Source organism: Nilaparvata lugens, chromosome X, assembly GCF_014356525.2.
Source record: "Nilaparvata lugens isolate BPH chromosome X, ASM1435652v1, whole genome shotgun sequence".
Classification (NCBI taxonomy): Eukaryota; Metazoa; Arthropoda; class Insecta; order Hemiptera; family Delphacidae; genus Nilaparvata; species Nilaparvata lugens.
Window position 1 is genome coordinate 14713342 of NC_052518.1, and position 22028 is coordinate 14735369.

General features: G+C 33.4%; 1 protein-coding gene across 1 annotated transcript in view; it reads right to left on the reverse strand.

Moving 5' to 3' along the window:
- LOC120354390 (E3 ubiquitin-protein ligase RNF14-like) overlaps positions 1-21706 on the reverse strand; it is a 28705-nt gene extending 6999 nt beyond the window's left edge. The window contains exons 1-5 of the mRNA XM_039441458.1: positions 21438-21706; positions 20163-20321; positions 11973-12201; positions 10926-11095; positions 10230-10408 (exon numbers count right to left, since the gene is read on the reverse strand). Of these exons, the coding sequence (XP_039297392.1) occupies positions 10230-10408; positions 10926-11095; positions 11973-12201; positions 20163-20321; positions 21438-21575 (875 nt within the window). The 5' untranslated portion in view covers positions 21576-21706. The remainder of the gene's footprint in view (positions 1-10229; positions 10409-10925; positions 11096-11972; positions 12202-20162; positions 20322-21437) is intronic.
- Positions 21707-22028: the final 322 nt, after the last annotated feature.

The following is a 22028-nucleotide window of genomic DNA, read 5'->3' on the forward strand; positions in this document are numbered from 1 at the left end:
TCTGGGACACTTGTGTCCCAGAGTCGCCATTTTATATCTACTTCCGATAATCTCGAGGAACACTTGAAACATCTAAAATCAGTTTTCAAACAACTTAGAGATCATAATCTAAAAATCCAACTGGACAAAACAGAGTTTTTTAAACGAGAATTACTATACTTAGGACATATCATATCCGAACGTGGAATTCAACCCAATCCTTCAAAGCTAGAAGCTATTAAGAACTTTCCAATCCCAAAAACTGGAAAAAAATTAGGCAATTTCTAGGATTGACAGGCTATTATCGAAAAATGATAAAAGATTACGCTAAGATTGCAAAACCTCTCACACACGCCTTGAAAAAAGATGTTAAAATCAATCCAAACAATCCAGAATATCAAAAGTCATTTGAAACATTGAAACTTCTATTACAAAACGATCCAATTTTACAGCTACCTGACTTCACAAAATAGTATATTTCGCACCTAGGGCCGAAAATGAGACTTTTCCGGCTCGAAATGGTTTTCAAGTCTGAGGCCATAGGCCAAGGACTAGAAAAGATTGAGAGCCAAAAAAACATTTTTGCCCATGTTGAAATTGATAACTCAGATGTATCAAACAAATCGGATATTATGAGAGAAATTACCAAACTTCTTCGGACGGACCATATGAATGTCGAAGAGCGGAAACATATCATAAATCTAATACGGAATTTTCCTGAAATCATCAAACGTGAACATGATGAATTGACAAGTAGTACTAATCTGTTTAAATTTAAAATCAACACTACTGACGAAATCCTTGTATATTCTAAAAATTATAGATCCCCTCAAGTGTTCAGGAAGGACGTTGAATTAGAAATTGACAACCTCTTCAGAATAAAATAATTCAACATTCCAACTCCCCATATAACAGTCCAATTTGGGTAGTGCCCAAAAAACCAGACGCCTCCGGTAAACGTAAAATATATGTCGTTTTAGATTACAGGAAGATTAATGATAACGATGATTAATGATTAACGATTGAAGACAAATATCCCCTCCCAAATATTGAGGACTTATTTGGAAAAATTTGTAGGGCTACCTAATTTTCAACGATAGATCTAGCTTCTGGATTCCATCAAATTCAAATGGAAAAGGAATCAATTCCAAAAACTGCCTTTACAACTAAGAACGGATATTATGAATTTTTGAGAATGCCGTTTGGATTAAAGAACGCCCCAGCTACTTTCCAACGTGCAATGAACATTTTGTTTTCCAGAATGCCCAATGTGTTAGTCTACATGGATGACATAATTGTGTTTTCCGATAATCTCGAGGAACACTTGAAACATCTAAAATCAGTTTTCAAACAACTTAGAGATCATAATCTAAAAATCCAACTGGACAAAACAGAGTTTTTTAAACGAGAATTACTATACTTAGGACATATCATATCCGAACGCGGAATTCAACACAATCCTTCAAAGCTAGAAGCTATTAAGAACTTTCCAATCCCAAAAACTGAAAAAGAAATTAGGCAATTTCTAGGATTGACAGGCTATTATCGAAAAATGATATAAGATTACGCTAAGATTGCAAAACCTCTCACACACGCCTTGAAAAAAATATGTTAAAATCAATCCAAACAATCCAGAATATCAAAAGTCATTCGAAACATTAAAACTTCTATTACAAAACGATCCAATTTTACAGCTACCTGACTTCACAAAAACATTTATTCTGACTTGTGATGCTAGCAATTATGCTATAGGTTCAGTGTTATCACAAAAATTCAATGGTAAAACCTTACCCATTGCATATGCTTCTCGTACACTTAATCGTCATGAAGAAAATCTTTCTATGATTGAGAAAGAATTATTAGCTATAGTCTGGTCATGCAAACATTTTCGACCATACCTCTATGGTAGAAAATTCATAATCGAAACCGATCACAAACCTCTTCAATGGCTCGACAGCATTAAAGAACCAAATTCAAAATTAATTCGTATGAAACTCTTTCTAGAAGAAATCCAGTATGTGGAAGGAAAATCAAACCAAGTAGCGGACGCTCTTTCAAGAATACGCCCAGCTGACGTTCACATGATGGAAAATGATGAAGACGAACCTTTCCAAGGGTTCGAAAGTGGTTTTCGTGGTTTCAATCATGACTTACAGGATCTCGAGAATAACAATGATCTCGATGACCCCCACGAATTTGATATGGACGAACTGCTTAGATTTAACACTAACACAGACATTCCCTCAGTAGACACCGTCACACTTGACGATTTTCTTCAACATGCAAGCAAATCTGCCGAACAAACTAACAATTCCGATCGCGACAATATTGCAAATAATTATAATGATGCTAATGATAATGATGCTGATGATAATGATGCTAATGATAATGATGCTAATGAACAAGAAGTTGATAATCGTAGACTAGTTACAATACATTCACAGGAGAGCTCGAACGAACAAGTAGTTATTGCGGAAGATGACAAAATAATCAATGTTGAACAAAATCAAATCATTTTAGAACGTGGCAACAAAGAACCTGTTATCAGAAAAGTTTTTACAAAAAACAGATTTACTCTATATCTTCAAAGTTCATCCACTCCTGAAGAAATAAATGATGTGTGTATACAATACTTGAAACCCAACACACGTTATGGGATACTTTGCTCCAGGACAGGTCTATTGGAAAAAGAATATGAAATGATTTTCGAAAATTTCAAGAATGTTATCATTGCTAATTTTAATTCTGTGAAACTTAGGAGATATAAGAAACTGAATTTGGATATAACTGATTCAGAGGAACAAAAAGTTGTAACCAATTATCATTGTAGGAAAAACGTATCACCGTGGAATTAATGAAAGCTATAACCACATTCGAAGAGAATACTATTGGCCTACCATGCTTAAAGACATTACAGAATACATAAATAAATGTTCAGTATGTGCTAAAGTGAAATATGATAGAAGACCAGTTCAAGTTGAATACAAAATTACCCCTACTCCTGACAAACCTTTCAAAAAATTACAGATTGACACGTTTCAATACAGTAGAATAAAATTCCTCACGATAATAGATTGCTTTTCGAAAAAAACTCATGGCATATCCACTAACAAGTTTGAACCAAATTGAAATACAGTTTTGTTTGAATGATTACTTTTCTCTATTTCCATGCCCTAAGACAATCCAAATGGATAATGGTCGTGAATTCGACAATGCTGGACTTCGAGATTTTTTTGTGTTTACATAAGATAGAACCTTATTATACAGTATAACACCGGGACATCCAGATTACCAGGGTTTATTGGAACGAGCACACTCGACACTCATTGAACTCCTTAATGCTATACAAATGGAAAATAAAGACAACAAACCCGAAGATAATATGAAGCTTGCAATTATCGCATTCAATAACACAATAAATTCAACTTTGAAACTAACTCCTATGGAAATGACTTTTGGTGTATCAAAAAATCCATATGTTGATGAAATAACGGAACCCCTTATTGCTGAAGAAAGAACAAACGCCTATCTAGAAAAACTGAAAACTATTCACAAACTAGTAAAAGATAAAGTAGGACAAGAAAAACAAAATAGAACTGATCGCTTAAATCACACTAGAGAAAAAGATTTTGAAATGCCTCACGAACCCTTCATAAAGACAACGTTTAATAAAAAGGAAAAACCCAAATTTTTCAAAGTGAACTACAATAAGGAAACTCAATTAGCTACTAATCCAAGAGCGATTCAGAAACGACCCTTCAAACTTCACCCGAATCGAGTGAAGCGAGCTCGAAAGAAAAAGAAATCAACTAATTTATGTGTTTGAGGTAACAATGTTTGTTCTTCTGATGCTGTGGCGTTGCTAACACCAGGAAACCCGACACATAGATATACATTCACTCATCTAAGTAAAACATCACCCATCACTCAGCTATCAAAATTCAGGACTCATTCGTAATAAATGAAACCTTCACATACATGCATAATATTAATGTAAACATGTTGCATATCGAATTAAATACAATCAAAAGAACAATATTCACTTTGCGTGAACACAATATCGATCAAGGCCGTCTAGACATCATAACAATGCATTTAAAATACACAGAAACAAAACTAGATCACATCATTATCAGCAAAAATAGAAATAAGCTTGGACTTTTCAATGGACTTGGCTCAGCTATTTCATGGGTAACCGGTAACATGGATGCGAACGACAAAGAAAAATATGACAAAATATTATTTCAAGTTCAGTCAAATGAATACCGCTTACAGCAAAATATTGAGAATCAATTTTCAGTAAACAAAAGGCTCATTGACGATTTTAATGCTGATGTGAAAAAGATTCATGGGAATAATTTGAAAATTATTAATTATTTCAAAACTCTCTCAAATGAAACTATGACTGTACAGCTGAACCAGCAATTTTCCCTTTTATTTAGCTCATTAAGAGCAATGTTATAATTCGGAAAAAGGGCTGAAACAGGCACTTCGTTCTAGCGTGTTTCGGACGCTATTTTCCAACCGATAATCATGAAAATGGTAGCAAATTGTTCAGAAAGATTTGGTCATCTGGCGCCGTACCGCCAAATTCCAATTTTCCAACTATAAAATGACTTTAAAATTTGATGAACTTGGAGAAAATTTGGCAAAGTTTGACGTTCAATAGGAAAAAATTGATAAGTGATATCAAAATTTGGCGGTACGGCGCCAGATGTCCAAATCTTTCTGAACAATTTGGTACCATTTTCATGATTATCGGTTGGAAAATAGCGTCCGAAACACGCTAGAACAAAGTACCTGCAAAGAACTCGCAATCGAGAAAGCTTCAATTCCCTACTAGCCTTTCGAAAAAGTGTGGTCGAACTCACTAACACAGTCCCAACTGCTATGATTATACAGTACACACACTCACACCGGAAAACTGGTTTTCGGTTGTGGAAACAATTGATTGTTTTTGTTCAATGAGATATTGCCCGTCTTCTTGTCTGCGCTATTGTGTTTTATGTTATATACTATATTCATATAATATGCTCTATTATTCTATATGCTTATACAGTAGTTTGACATCCATATTATTATTTATTCCCATTTCATTTCAATATCACATGAAATCTGTACTATATTCTATTTGTACAGCTATTTTGGAGACATGGTTCATTCTTCTCTCATCGAATTCTTTATTATCCATGTTGGGCCATGCATGGCAATTCAAATTCAACCCAAGAACTTTACATGATACTACCCGGGAAAAATTTAGTTTTGGAGAGATCAAGTTTTACATGTTTTTTTCTTATACTGTAATTAGAAAACAACCAATCATTCCTAAATTCTCGAGAAAAAGTAAGTTATTGGATAATATGAATGAATAATAGTTCATGCTTCAACGAAAATTTCTGCAATAAAAAAAATACTTTTAGTATACTGCAAGATTTCCAAGATAAGCCAATTCTCTGTTCACTTTTTTTTCATTTACATTTACTTTCTTTGAAGTGGTAATAGGGTACAAGTATTCAATTGGAAGAAAGGTGAAATGCAAAAACTAATGTACAGTATAACACTGTACATTGTCATTGTCCAGGAGTGGTAACGTTGGGGGGGGGGAGATTGAGCAGACTGCGTCCTTGTCATAGTAGCGAGGGGGGGTTTCCAATAGGGTCAATATTGTAACGACTGACGATCTTCTTGTTTGGAATGTTTTCTGAATCGTGCAGAATCACAAATACTTTGCTTCTGAATAAAATTATGCTTATATGAATCATAACTTTTTTTTGGGTTTAGGCGCCTGCTGGCGCCTGCGCGGTAGATTCTATTAAATTCATAATTGACCAGAAATGAATTCGATTGTTTATAAAATAGAAAAATAGACAGTTATCAACTGTCCATTGTTCAGTTGTTTACAGGCCGTTGTACATGGTGATCTGCACTTGTTTTGGTGAATCAGGAATTAGGTACTTCTCGTAATATTTGCTACCGTATATTAGCCCAGTTCTGAATCGTGCTAATACAGTCACAAGTACTTTGCTTCTGAATAAAACTATGCTTATGAATCATTGTAGCGTTATAATATTTAGCGTTGTTGTATGATTTGAATTTTTGTGCCCTGTTAATTATTTATTTATTTATTAGATTACCAAAAACAATATAATGATCGGGAAAGAAAAAACAGGTTATTGCCCAAAACTTTTTCAATTTCCTAATTCAGTTTCAAATTGTGCAAATATCATACATAGGTTATGTCCATTTCAATTTTCTACACCAAATCACAATCTGAGAGTATAGATTAGAATAAAACAAACAATTTTAAATTTTGATAGATTGATAGTAAAACTTTTGTAAAAACATAAAAAAAACGTTAAATTCACAAAATAAAGAATAAAACCACTTAAATTTTGAGCTCGAAAGTATAACGTTCACCTTAGCTATATAACAGCTGTTTCATGTTATCATGGTTAATAAAAACCAATTAGATTTGATTTGATTTATTATATTATTGGAATCATTTTTTGTTTGTGATTTTCCCTGATAATATACATAAATACATTGAAATATTTGATCATGTACTCCAAACAATATCATTACTGGAAAAATTAATTCCTATCTAGAATCAAAATAAATATATTTAAATCTCAAGAATGAAGAATCATGATTTTCATTTGTCTATGCATGAACCATTTTTATTAACAGCCTTCAGCACTTACTGTATCTATATAATACTGGTCGTCAGGCTTGCTTCGCTTGCCATATCCGTTTAGCCTGACATTTAGTCTGTACCCCCGACTGGATCGTCGTAACATATTATGATAAAAATGCTCAAATGAAAAATGCAGGCGAGCGAAGCTAGCCTGCTGATCTCATTCTTGGACAATCCAGTCGGGGGTCCAGGGGCGGAGCCCCCTGGCTAGACGGACATGGCGAGCGAAGCGAGCCTGACGGCTAGTAGTAATATAATATTCCCAGGAATAGCTCTGATTGAAGTAGCAGTACCCAATCAATTTTTCCGCGATAAATCAGGACCTCCTAAATAGGTATTTAGGAGGTACTGGATAAATTGGTATTTAGGAGGTCCTGGATAAATGCATTTCAATCTTCAACTTGGTGCCAACCTAACAAAGTCAACTCAACTTAATGCCAATCTGACAAAATTTTTAATTTAGTTACCAGAACAACTCTGTGGGTAGATGACACAAGTTGATAAGTCACATTTTTGAACATATTGAGTTATGCATATGGTTGTGTTCAGAAAAATTAGATCTATAAGATGGTATCTATATAATAAGAGAGAGTAGGGTTGTGTTTGTTCGTGTGTTCGTTTCAAAACATGTCAACTTGTGGATTGCATACCGGAAAAACGGGAATGATTTAGATTTCCAAATTTTGCACATAGATTCTAAAAATATCAATCTCGTGCACCTGGAAGCCCAAATTTTAATTTTCCTTTTAAATTTTTCAGATTTAATGTTTAAATTCCATTAATGGTACATTCGATTTCATTAAAAAATCACCAAATCATATGGTCGAAATTAAAAGAGGTACATCTGTTTCTATATTGCTTTCTACCTGAAAAACATAGTTTTGAAACTTCGTTTTCCTGATGCAATGTTTAGGCCTACACGTGGCATGGATTATTAATTTTTCAGCTAGAACAATTTTTGAGACAAATGCTAAATTAACGTCTACAGTTTCATCAATGCTGTATCGGTAATATGAAAACGCATGCAGTTAATATGTCTTTCAATGAAGGTGTTGTTATTTACATAAAGAAATTATATTCTTCCAGTTTTATTTGATTAAAATTTCAAAATTTTTCGAGCCCTGATAGAATGACTGACTCACTGTACATAGGCCTATTTTGAATTCTTCTAGATTTCATTACGTCAAGTTTCAAGAAAGACCCTTGCGAAGCACGGGTTACCTGCTAGTAACTAAATATGTTGTATAGCTGAGATATAGGCCTTGCTCAAGCCTGATAGAGCATTTTCTTCTAAACCCCAAGTTGACAAATATTGATAAGTACATATATCTCAACACTCTTCTACCGGTTTGTATTATAATCCAATTTTCAAAAGATGGCAAAATTTGATAAGTGTATGTACTGGTAGGCTATTATAAAATCTGAAAATCAATAACCTCTATTGAGAACTACATAACCCATACAACTTTGCAAACAGTTCAAGTTTGTTTAACTTGATCAATAATAACTTGTAAATAATATCAATTAATTATTGAAAAATATATTCAAATTTCTCAATAATCGATTTTGAAGATATTTCCTATACTGTTACATTGTGATTTGAAACATTTGGCAGATGGCAAAACATGATATCTCTGCATCACTAACAAAAATCCTCAATAGTTAATTTAAATAAATGTTTTATTCCTTGATATTTTATATTCAAATAGTCAATGATCAGCTGATTATATTAGTGAAAAAATGGGTAAGAAAAAATATGATAGATAATTTTTGCAGCTATGCCAAACTTTCAAATTGCTCTCCTGAAAAGTTTACAAATCATGACTTGTCAGCTTGTGTCATCTACCCACAGAACTGTTTCGAAGAGGTACTCTCTCTAGATTATAGTTCTATATAACATAATTATGGTATGGACATTTCAATTATAATTTTAAGATATTGGAATAAGAAGAATATACATGCTGAAAGTCGAACTTTAAACACTTAAAAACCACCCTTAGAGTTAAAATATCGCCAAAAGATTTCTTAGTGCGCCTCTTTTCTAGGAAGAGAAGACTGATGTGAGCGTGAGTGCGCGTGTCAATTGTGATAGTGGTGGTACTGAAGTAATGAACTTCTTTCTCTAGAAAGAGAAGACTGATGTGTGAGAGAGCGCATCGATTGAGAGAGAGTAGAGCTATGAAGACCAATGTTTGTGAGCCAGCATGCTTTTTCACCCCGTTCCCCATCTCATCAGTTAAATTTACCTAGTACTACACTTTTTGAACAGCCTTCCTAGACATGCCTCTTAAGTTTGCTCTTTAATAAAATAAGTGATTTAGATACTAGTTTGGAGTTTTTTAGATTGAATATTCTACATTCTAGTATATTATCCCATAAAGAAATAAATAATATTATTTCTGAATCTAATGTAAAATTGATTTCTGAAGAACCAGAAGTGTTATGGCAATTAGCAAAAGTACACTGCTCAATATATAAAGAATATATATCCTACTTCATTGAATTCCCTTTAAAATCACCTACTTATGAAACCTTCTTATTATCCTATCCTGTTTATCGTAATACTGAAGTTACCACCATTCATGAATATCCTTCCCTTATCCTGAGATATGACGAAATTTTATCTGGTAAATGTGAATTTTTGTGTGACAACTACTACTGCAGAAATGTGACATTGATACAAAATAAGTGTATAAGTGAAGTGTTAGAAGATAAGAAATTAGAACACTGTAAACAATTAGTAATTAATGAATCTGCTTCTTTTGTAAAATTCATTCCAATTATCAATCAATATCTACTGTACAAAATTGACAAAGCTATTATTTTATCAGACAAACAAAACACTACATAATATCCAAAATCAACTCAATTATTGTATCTTAATAAGTCAGAACAGTTATTCGAACATCCTAAAATACATGAATATTGGGATAGTGATATATCAATCCCATCTGAAGTTCCATTTCGTAAATTGAAAACAAACTTTTCATTTGATATTATACATGAAGCAAATATTAAGATTGCCACTACTAGCAATAGAAGAACTTAGCATTGCAAAAGATGATACTTATTATATTTGGATTTTTATTATATGTTTCATTGTTATTCTTAGTATATTTATTGTATTTAAATTATATAACTTTATTAAATATGTAACTTCTTTACAAAATAATCATTGTAGAAATGTTAATGTAGCAGCAAATTCGCAAGCCCCAACATTTGTTCTTGGGCCTTGCCTCCAAACCCAAAATTCTGATCGCTGAGGACAGCTTCAGTCTAGGGGTGGAGGAGTTAAATATCTATAGTAGTAGTATACAACCCCATTGTTATAGAATATAGCTGACTATGCATTGTCTTCTTTATGTCTCAATTAATTATTTTCATTTAGTTCTACTCAAACTCTTGACGAGAGCACTTGGCTCCCGAAATTCTTTAATTCGGTATTTTCTGTAGTTGTAGTGTTAATAAAGTTTCAATTTTTAAAAACTCAGTCGTGTCGTCCAATCACTTAACTTTGGACAACTTCATTCTAGACAACTTCATCCTCGAAAAATACATCCTCTTCAAAAAAGCATCATGATCAGGTGCAACACCATCGAAGAGCTTATTGTAGCAGGGAGATTTCCTGTCATAAAAATGTCTGTAAGGTTCATTGTCATCTAACAGATCAAGGCAGATCCAACAAAAAATGCTTCTGCAAAGATTGCAGACCATTTTATTACATCCTGCCGATTTCTGGAAAAAATAAAATAAATTGTGTTTAAATGATAAAACATGATTGATGAAGATTACATACAGGGTTGGTGAAAATTGTGGAAAAAGCTAAATATTTCTTTTACAACAATAATTTGACAGTAGGTTTCATTGGGATCCTATTCGAATTGAAAAACTACTTTTCTGTTGTTTAAAAATTTTTGTTCGCCATCTTGGATTCCAAGTCCAACATGATTTTTTTTTTCTAAATGATAAGATGGTTATATGAAAAATGATTTCAATGCAGAATTTCAAAAGAAAAGTATTAGCAATAAGCACACTTTGATAATTATATGAAACCGTTTTGAAGTTATTCACATTCAAAGATACTAATAAATCATACAAAGATGAGATGAGTACATTGAAAAAAAGAAATTAAAACTATGAAAATTTTACTTTTTAAGGGATAGTAAAAATATTTGCAATATGCGAATGAATGGCATGTATTATCAAATAAATAAATGAATGTAATCAATAAAAAAAGTTTAAAATTACTGACCTCAATGGACGCCCTACATTTGGGACATCTTTTACTGTTTTCTCCAAGCCATTTTTCATTGAGTGATGTGTTAACCAATCTGACCAGTTTCTTTCCATATTTAGCTTTCATTAGCAATTTTTTCTTTCTATCAGCTCCCAAATACTCTTTCACTAATGCTTTCTCCTCATCTGTGAAATGAAGATCCCACACATCAATAAACCGATAGAAACAACTATTATATAAATAAATCCGAGGAGAAATTTACTACCTCACCTTTGTGGTGTACAATTTCAGTGGACTATGTAAACCAGGGCCAAACAAGAACCACAGACAATATAATATCGGTTATTAATAGTAATGTTCAAATAGTTATCTGTTTCTGTTTGCTAAAACCAACAACTGAGAAAAAAGGAAAAGGAATTATTAATTTTCAAATTCTACAAAACAAAAAACACTTGAGAATTTGTTTTGATAAACTTGCTTGTGTTAAAAATGGAATAGGGAGTACAATTATTAGTTGACCGAGCAAAGTGAGGTCTAAGATTCAAGTCGACGGTTTGGCATTTCTCTTGAAGTTTAAATGTTTAAATGTTGCGCATTTACGGCGAAACGCGGTAATAGATTTTCATGAAATTTGACAGGTATGTTCCTTTTTTAATTGCGCGTCGACATATATACAAGGTTTTTGGAAATTTTACATTTCAAGGATAATATAAAAGGAAAAAGGAGCCTCCTTCATACGCCAATATAAGAGTAAAAATCAGACTATAGAATTATTCATCATAAATCAGCTGACAAGTGATTACACAGATGTGTGGAGAAGCCAGTCTATTGCTGTATTTCAATAAGGTCTATAGTTTCAATAAGGTACTTGTGGATGAGAATACTGCGTGAGGTCTACTGTTCACAGAACTACTAGTTATAATATATAAAAATTACAGTATCATTATAATAGAGTATTAAATTCATATTAGTTTATCTGACGAAAATTGAAATAAATATTGGGATGATAAAGTGTGAGTATTTCGGGAGCTGCGAATATTAATAGTGGTTGTAGGTACTTACAATATTTTATGTCGCAATCCTCGACTCCGTGGTAGCCCTTCTTGCACAGGACGCAGAATGCGTAGTTACAACTTGGACAGACGGCCACCTTTTCTTTTTGGTCTTTGGTGACCGGGTACTGGCATGTAGGTCGCGGGCAGCGAACCATGTTTGGATCCGTCTCCAGCATCATGTTCAACAGCAGCTGATCGTACCTGTCAAATTCCTCTTTACTGACTATCTCACGTACCTATAACAGAATGCTTTGTCTTAAGTTGGCCACTAACGGTAGATTATCATACATACATTTTGTTGCATCATCATATCGAAAGGCTTTGAGTAACATTTTTTTGAGGCTCTATTACCATAGGTAAGGAAAGTATTGCTTTCCAAAAAAATTCAGGTACCTTTCTTTTAAGTTTTCTATACGTTTCAAGGTTGCCTGAGTCCAAAAACATGATTTTTGGGTGTGTGTGTGTGTGTGTGTGTGTCTGTGAACTCCATTCCTAAACAACCGATTCACTTGAAATTTTAAACTCAAGGTCCTTATACCATGAGGAGCCGGCAATAAGCATTCAATAACATTCAATTCAAGATGGCGGTAAAAATGGCAGATAATTACTAAAAGACCATGTTTTTCTCGGTTTTTTCGAAAACGGCTCTTACGATTCTCTTCAAATCTATAGGCTGGATAGCTATTTATAAGCCCTATCAACTGCCATGAGTCTCATTTCTGGAAAAATTGCTGGAGCTCCGTAATATTCTTGAGAAAAACTGATTTTGTTGAATTTCTATCACAATTTTCTCAAAAATGACTGGACCGATTTTTTTCAAATTCATACCCTGTATAGTTATTTATCAGCTCTATCAACTGGCATGAGTCTTCTTCCTGGGAAACTAACAGGGGTCCACCCCATCCTTGAGAAATGGACTTTGTAACCTCCTTCTCGTGCATGAGGTAGAGTAGTTTATTCATAAGAACACAAGTCAAGATATTTCATCTGTAGAACAGCTGTTTTGACGACTTTTAAAAAATGATCAAATTTCACAAGGGAAAATGAACTTTGAAAACAATTATATACAATAGTATGATCATAGTTTTAAATACGGTAGCTGCCAATCATCATTATGTTATTCCCCTAAATTATTCTCGTTTAAGAATGAGGCTTACAGTTCAATGAGTGAGGAAATTTGTGTGAGTGTACCACACCAGATTTTTTTGTTTGTTTTTTCTCTGCTGCTCTATTTGAGGTTGAATAACTTTTTATCATAATAATTTGTAATTTTCAAGTGGTTTGTTTTTGCTATATTAGTTGTTTATTCTAGGTTGGAAGTGTGTGTCTATTTGTTGTTGCGTGATATTGACTGTAGCTTCTCTCTATTTGTAAAATCTGACAAAGCATTTATTGGAACGGGTCCACTTCGATACTCGTTCCGTTACTCTGTTGTCATTATTTTGTCCATTTACACTGTCCGGTGACGTCACAGTCATGGTTACAGTTAGCATGGTTCATATTCTTCTCAGTTAGCATGGTTCATGGTGCTTGGCATACTTCATATTCAAGATTGTGTTTTCTAATATTATTCGTCGTTTCAATTTTAATATTTTTATTATTCAATTTTTGGTATTTTATTTCGTCCTTTAGGCATCTTACTTTCAAGATAATTGCTACCTTTTCATCAAATTGTCGCGAAAGTTTGCTTACGTGTCTGGCGTTTCCAGCTTGTCCTTTGTTAGTCAAGCGTTGGCCTAGCTTCTCGTCTTTTGATCATCTCTCGTCGGTAGTGCACATCGCTTCTGGTCTACCTTTTCTTCATCCAAATTCATCTGGCTTATTGAACGTTTTAAATGTGAAATATTCCTTCAAATGAATTCATCAACTGTGATTCAACTATTTATCAATTTCTTTGTGTATTTACGCTGATAGACTTTGTCAAAGTTCCATAGTATTGTGTTGGCATCTCTCGCCATTTTTCTAACAACATGGCTTCACCACTTGAAACTTAGACTTTCAATTTCATTATCTCTACCGTTTGGAGATCGATCTAAAAATTCCACAACTTGGAATTCAGATTATTTGTTTGGAGTTCTACATGTTCCTGTTCACATTCCCATTGGGGGAATTGTCCGCTGTGTTTGATGCTTTCATTTCGCCATCGCGTGGTCATCTTTGGAGCTTGCTGAACGTGCTGTTCCTTGGGGTACCATGGATTCCCTGCCTGTCGGCCTGGCCGCATAGCTTTCTTCAAAATTTAACTCAGGTTACGTAAATCTTTTTATCCAATTTACATTTTTTATCCAATTTACCTAACTGTTCATGAAACAATTAACAGCATGTCTAAACTGGACCACGTTGTTCTCTATTTCTAATTTATTTTGTATTCAAACAATTCAATGTTAATTCATATTATTTTTGTAGCTACACAGTCACGGTTACAGTTAGCATGGTTCATATTCTTCTCAGTTAGCATGGTTCATGGTGCTTGGCATACTTCATATTCAAGATTGTGTTTTCTAATATTATTCGTCGTTTCAATTTTAATATTTTTATTATTCAATTTTTGGTATTTTATTTCGTCCTTTAGGCATCTTACTTTCAAGATAATTGCTACCTTCTCATCAAATTGTCGCGAACGTTTGGTAACGTGTCTGGCGTTTCTGGCTTGTCCTTTGTTAGTCGAGCGTTGGCCTAGCTTCTCATCTTTTGATCATCTCTCATCGGTAGTGCACATCTCTTCTGGTCTACCTTTTCTTCATCCAAATTCATCTGGCTTATTGAACGTTTTAAATGTGAAATATTCCTTCAAATGAATTCATCAACTGTGATTCAACTATTTATCAATTTCTTTGTGTATTTACGCTGATAGACTTTGTCAAAGTTCCATAGTATTGTGTTGGCATCTCTCGCCATTTTTCTAACAACATGGCTTCACCACTTGAAACTCAGACTTTCAATTTCATTATCTCTACCGTTTTGAAATCGATCTAAAAATTCCACAACTAGGAATTCAGATTATTTGTTTGGAGTTCTACATGTTCCTGTTCACATTCCCATTGGGGGAATTGTCCACTGTGTTTGATGCTTTCATTTCGCCATTGCGTGGTCATCGTTGGAGCTTGCTGAACGTGCTGTTCCTTGGGGTACCGTGGATTCCCTGCCTGTCTGCCTGGCCGCATATTTTTCTTCAAAATTTAACTCAGGTTACGTAAATCTTCTTATCCAATTTTCATTTTTTACTCATGTATTGCATAACTGTTCATGAAACAATTAACAGCGTGTCTAAACTGGACCACGTTGTTCTCTATTTCTAATTTATTTTGTATTCAAACAATTCAATGTTAATTCATATTATTTTTGTAGCTATTATTCAGCTTCTACGGCAATTAGAAACATTTAATTGTCCGTACTTATTCGGCAATCGAACCTATGTACATGAATTCAATATGTTACAGTGTATGTCTCATTGAGAGCACTGTCCTACAATATTTCAAGGTTATAATAATTGTATTATTGATCATCTTATTGTTTTCAATTATCAGTTGGCTTATTTGTGAAGCATTTCAATTTCTAACCTCAAATTAATATTCTCATATCTGAATTATTTGTATTGATGTCTAACTTGACATTCAAATCATTGAAGGCACATGTCGCCTCTATTATGTACTCAACATTAATATTATTTCACTGTATTTGATAGCTACCCTTGGCTTACAAGCGTTTTCATTGAAGGCCTATGTTGCCTCTATTAATGTACTCAACATTAATAATTATTTCATTGTATTTGACAGCTACCCTTGGCTTACAAGCGTTTTCATTGAAGGCCTATGTCGCCTCTATTAATGTACTCAACATTAATAATTATTTCACTGTATTTGATAGCTACCCTTGGCTTACAAGTGTTTTCATTGAAGCCCTATGTCGTCTCTATTAATGTACTCAACATTAATAATTGTTTCATTGTATTTGATAGCTACCCTTGGCTTACAAGCGTTTTCATTGAAGGCCTATGTCGCCTCTATTAATGTACTCAACATTGATAATTATTTAATTGTATTTGACAGCTACCCTTGGCTTACAAGCGTTTTCATTGAAGGCCTATGTTGTCTCTATTAATGTACTCAACATTAATAATTGTTTCATTGTATTTGATAGCTACCCTTGGCTTACAAGTGTTTTCGTTGAAGCCGTATGTCGTCTCTATTAATGTACTCAACATTAATAATTGTTTCATTGTATTTGATAGCTACCCTTGGCTTACAAGCGTTTTCATTGAAGGCCTATGTCGCCTCTATTGATGCACTCAACATTAATAATTGTTTCATTGTATTTGATAGCTACCCTTGGCTTACAAGCGTTTTCATTGAAGGCCTATGTCGCTTCTATTAATGTACTCAACATTAATAATTGTTTCATTGTATTTGATAGCTACCCTTGGCTTACAAGCGTTTTCATTGAAGGCCTATGTCGCTTCTATTAATGTACTCAACATTAATAATTGTTTCATTGTATTTGATAGCTACCCTTGGCTTAGAAGTGTTTTCATTGAAGGCCCATGTCGCCTCTATTAGTGTACTCAACATTAATAATTGTTTCGTTGTATTTCATAGCTATCCTTGGCTTACAAGCATTATCTTAAGGCCACCGACGCCTATTTCAATGTGTATGGTATTGATTTTGGAACTTACTTATGTTAATGTCAACCAAGACATTCTCATTCCTGAACTTACTTGTATTAATGTCGACCGAGACATTCAATTACTCTAAGGTTATTTGTACTGGTATCAATCAAGACATTCAACTATTTCAATATATAGAGCATTATTATTTCTGATTTACTTGTGTTAATGTCATTCAAGACATGCAATTTATTTCAATGTATGTAACGTTGATTCTGAACTTGTGTAACATTGAATTTTTCAACAATAACTTTATTGTATCATTAAGATCGATCTAAAGATTTTTATTTGATTCAATTTCCATTCACTTGTTTTTGTATGTGGCCATCTGCCTATTATTTCATTAATATTAAATCTCAACTTTGTTTACTCATTTTGTCTTTTATTGGCATACTCCCAGCACTTCATGCTATCAGTTTTTTATGTACAGAATCCAGAGATTTATTTTGTAGGTATTAATATCAATTATCATTTACAGTCCACTGCCCTGACTTTGGATTCTGTCAGTATTTCTAATAACAAACTTGTGCTTGTGCGATAGATAGAAAAATATTATTATTGTACTCGAAATGGCTTCATGTTTGACATTGACTGATGTCAAAATTATCTTTTTGGGGCAGAGATCGTTTTGATAGGACTGTCAGTAAAAGTCCCGCTGTTCTGGTGAAGAGGATAGATATTGCTTTGTTTTATAATACAGTTTTCCTGTCGCTGTTCGGGCAGTTTAAAGAGAATTGTATTATTAAATAATGAGACATGATCTGATTCACTGGTTCAGTTATTTTGATTTTTAAATAATAATTTAACGTCGCGAAATATCAGTGATTGCCAAGCAGGAAAACATCTTCGAAAAGGTAAGTGTTTTCTTTTGTTGAGATTTCTTCTATTTAATTCCATGGTACCACAAAAATGTATTCATTGCAGCAAAGCGAGTAGCCCTTAATATTGTTTTCTTCTAATCAGTAATTTTGATTGTATATTCTAATAAAAATATTACTTGTAAATAAAACAATTACGATTCGATAAATGTTATAATAACTGTTCACCTTTGATTTTATCCTTACAACCACCAAAACCTATTACATATAGTTTTTTCCCCTGTTACATATTTGGTAGATAGGTCCTCCTCACTACCATTACATATTTGGTGGAGGCCTGCGATCTAGCTCACAGAAGCCTCTTGCTGATGACAAAACATGCATGACGAACATGTGTGTATGCATGATAAACATGCATGATTGTACATGTTCTACCGTTAGTGGCCAGCCTTACAAATATACTGTCGGTTGCGTCTATTCCATTCAAACACGGTTGAATGCCGTCATCTTGCAAAACCAATTGTTGAAGCGGTCAGTGAATAATCTCTTTTAAATCACTGGCCATATGGCCATTCAACATTCAGCGATGAATTAAGCCAGTTACACATCGATTTAAATTATATTAAACAGAAGATGTTTGTCAAGTTCCGTTTAATCTGGTATAAGGACAACAAATAATAGAACGTCCAAAAATGGATGTTTGTGTAACTGGCTTAAGCCCATTTTTTTACGGTGTCGTGACATGACACATCATTTTTGTGGTTACATCAATCAAGTGGTTACATCCAATGAGCGATTTTGGGGTTTAGTAGTCCACTGAGCGATCCATTGTTGAGAATAACAATACGGATACGCAGCATGGGAGGACTTGGGTGTCACTAATCATCAGGAACAGTGACGGAGGAAGACCACAAATGAGAAATGAGTAGTGTCATGTGTATACTTGCAATATGATATTATATTGATGATGATGATGATGATTGAATCAGTACCTACCACCTCCTTTAAAAAGGAATCAGTTGTTCAGCGAATATCGAACAGCTTTCAGTTTCGAACAGTTCAAATTCATCTTCATAATAGCCTATATATAATATATTTATATATAAAAATTTACAATTCCAACAAGTTCTATTAATCATCTGCATTTCTTCCAGTGAATAAGTAACATTACTGCAAATAGATAAGTATAAAGTATCTCACAGATATCAAGAGGATTCAAGATCAACTTCACATCTGAAGCAATCTACATCTACAAGCAATCACAAATTTTAAGTTTATACCAATCTACAATCGTTATAGTTAGCATATAAAAAAGCGAAATGGCTCCCATATTTTATTCAAACAACAGAGCTCGGAGTCTGCATTTGAACTCTAAGAGCTTCAATCCCAAAATCAATAATTGGACAAAATTTCCTGAGATTCTTTTCATTTTGATAAATTGATAAATACCCAAATCGAATGTTTTCACTATCACCACTAATAATACCCAAATCGAATTATTCAACACTTTGTGAATATATTGTTCATTGGATACAATATTCTTTAACAATTGATTCCTTTTTATGGGAGGTGGTAGGTACTGATTCAATCATCATCAGAGTATAGCCTAGCCTACACATACGCTTGTGGCCTTCCTCCGTCACTGTCCCTGATGATGAATGACACCCAAGTCCTCCCATTCATAACGTCTGCCTATCATTATTGTTATCCTGAACAATGGATCGTTCAGTGGACTACTTTCTACATGATCGCTCATCGGACGACACCAATCAAGTTTTATCCAATGAATCATCCAAAAGTACATACAAGTGGATATAACTGAAATGAACGTTTGAATAGAGTAGTGCTTGCTTGAAGAAAATCTTGCCTACAAATAGTAGTACAATAATACACATTCAAATTCAACATCATGTAGTTATCATTTCACAGAAAAATTCATAATCTAATATCATATGTTACATTCTAAATAGGAAAAATATGCTTGTTTTTTAAACATTTCCATAATCTTAATTTTTTCCTAATCTTAAGCATTTCTTAATTTTTCAAGTGGTTTCCATCTCATTTAATTGTGGAAACAATCTTACACCAAAAACAATAAACTTATATCACTACTTGTATCTTGCAGAAATTATAATATTACTTATTAGAATAGAATAGAATAGAAGTATTATATGAATATAAATTCTTGATTATAATATTGACTAGTGGAGTCGATGCAATGCAGCAACAATCTGTTTTTTTACTTATTGGATGTAAGTTCTACCATAATATATATAAAAGATACCGTACCATTGCATTAATTGTGTCTGGTTCTACCCAAGAATATACCATCATTGGTTCTACCCACACTCTTTTCAACATTGAATACGATATAGTCTAACTTATTTGAGAGTGCTCAAATGAGAGTGTACACTTAGTTCAATAATTTTTTAAAGTGATATTCATCAGTTCATCATCATAACAGATATCATCAATGATGCACAGGAAATGCCAACAAACATTGAAATTTGATAACATGGTTGATTAGACTAGGGTATGAGGAGAACTCGCCAGGGCTGGCCAGCTCTATGCCTGCATGATGAATTAATTAATTTTTAGATAAGATTTGCTCGATTAAGATAAGAGCAGATATGATTAATTGATAAGCCCATTAGCGAGATTAAGGTAATTACAATATAAATTGAAGAAGGTCATGATTGAATTGATATGACTCACCTGCGCGTGGAGTAATTGACTATCACAGCCAGTGCTAGGACACATGATATTACATACCGATCCTTCTGCAATCCGTGTCTGCAGGTAGGACCGTATGCAATCTCTGCAATGAACATGACGGCAAGGTTCAAGGCGCACGCACTTTAGACCAGTTTTAAACTGAAATAGAAAATTATTCATCATTGAAAGGTACTGAATAAACAAGGATAGAGCACTAAAAATATTTTTGTAAATGTAAGTATCAGACAAATTGAAAAAATGGACAACTTTTGTTCACCTTATTTTGAAAATTCTGAATCAATTCTATTCACATTGACTAAAAAAATATTTTTCCTACAGATACCTTGAAAAGTGACCATTCCTGCACTGATTACAGAACGCAGAGAATCACTTTTCCGCTCTAGTGCGCAAAGTATTACTTTGCGTACTGTTAATAGTTTGCGTATTATCTTGCAGCCATCCCAATCAGCTGTTGACATTGTTGGCGTGTATTTTGAATGCGAATTTGTTATATCTATATTTTTCTGATTTTCAAATAAAGAAAAATGAGAACTCATTAAATTATACATTTTGAATATTATCAATTATTCATTATTTCAAATGATATTTTTTTTCATTCATAAATTGATTGGTTGAAACATTATTTAGAAATTAAGATTCACTCAAAATTATTCAAATTTTTAAATTAATTGGATTAATTCAATTTTCAATTTGAATGAATTATCGATTATTAATTTTCAATTGGATTATCAAGTTGAAAATCAATTATAGTTGTTATTAATAACAAAATTATACAGATTTGATGGATTTCAGCCATCATTTCACCCATAATCAACCACTTTTCATATTCAATGATATCTGTAGGAGAAATTTAATTTGAAATATGTGCTCAAAGTTCCTCTGCTGCACTCAAGAAACCATTTCGCCCTCGCCTACGGCTCGTGCGTAAACGTTTCTTTCGGTGCAGCAAACTGTCACTTTGCGCACTAGTTGCACAAATAACTATTTCCATCTTACAATTTTATTTGATTTAAAACAAATGCTAATAGTATTCTTGAAAATATTTTATTGAAGAGACACAGAGATCAGAGTATTTGAATGTAAGGACTAGAAGCAAATTCAATCACTAGGTACACAAAATTCAGCTACATATTAATAGAATTGCAGATGTTGCAATTCAGATACGAGAAAGTACGCTACCCATAGTAATACTCCCTCCATTTCTTCATATTTTCAAGTATCGTAATCAGGTGTTGAGTGAAATATTGTACTAACCTCGCAACAAATGATGCACTCGAAAATTTCTCTTCTGAACGCAGACATTTCTCTCTCAAAATTATAGCTTTCCAAATGGTCTTTTATAAACTTCTGATTGAAATTTCCTGAGCTTTCTCCAATTTTCGAGTCTTGCATTTGAGAATGATGCGATTTTTCATTATTGTCGACTTTTGATTCTACAGAATATTGGAAATTTTTTGCTATTATAGACAATACTTCATCCCTGAGGAACTTAAACCATTCATACAAAACTTCGCAGTTGTCGCTCCACATTTCATCTAAGTGTTTACATATCAACTGCAACTGTAAATAAAATAATTATGATTTTATAAAGTTAATTTGACAGCTGAAAAGTTTGGCAATATATTAATGACTTATTTAGACATTAAAAAGGAAACTCATCCTGAGAACATTGATCCCCGTATTTTGAATAAGCACTTTACAGAAGTTGGCAAGACATACGTTGAAAAGTTAATAGCAGAAAATCTAAATGTACCTAGACTTTTTCATGGCCCTAATAACAGTATTCCTCCCATAAATTCCTTTTTTCTCTTTCCAACTAATGTAGATGAGGTAATTGCAATGGTA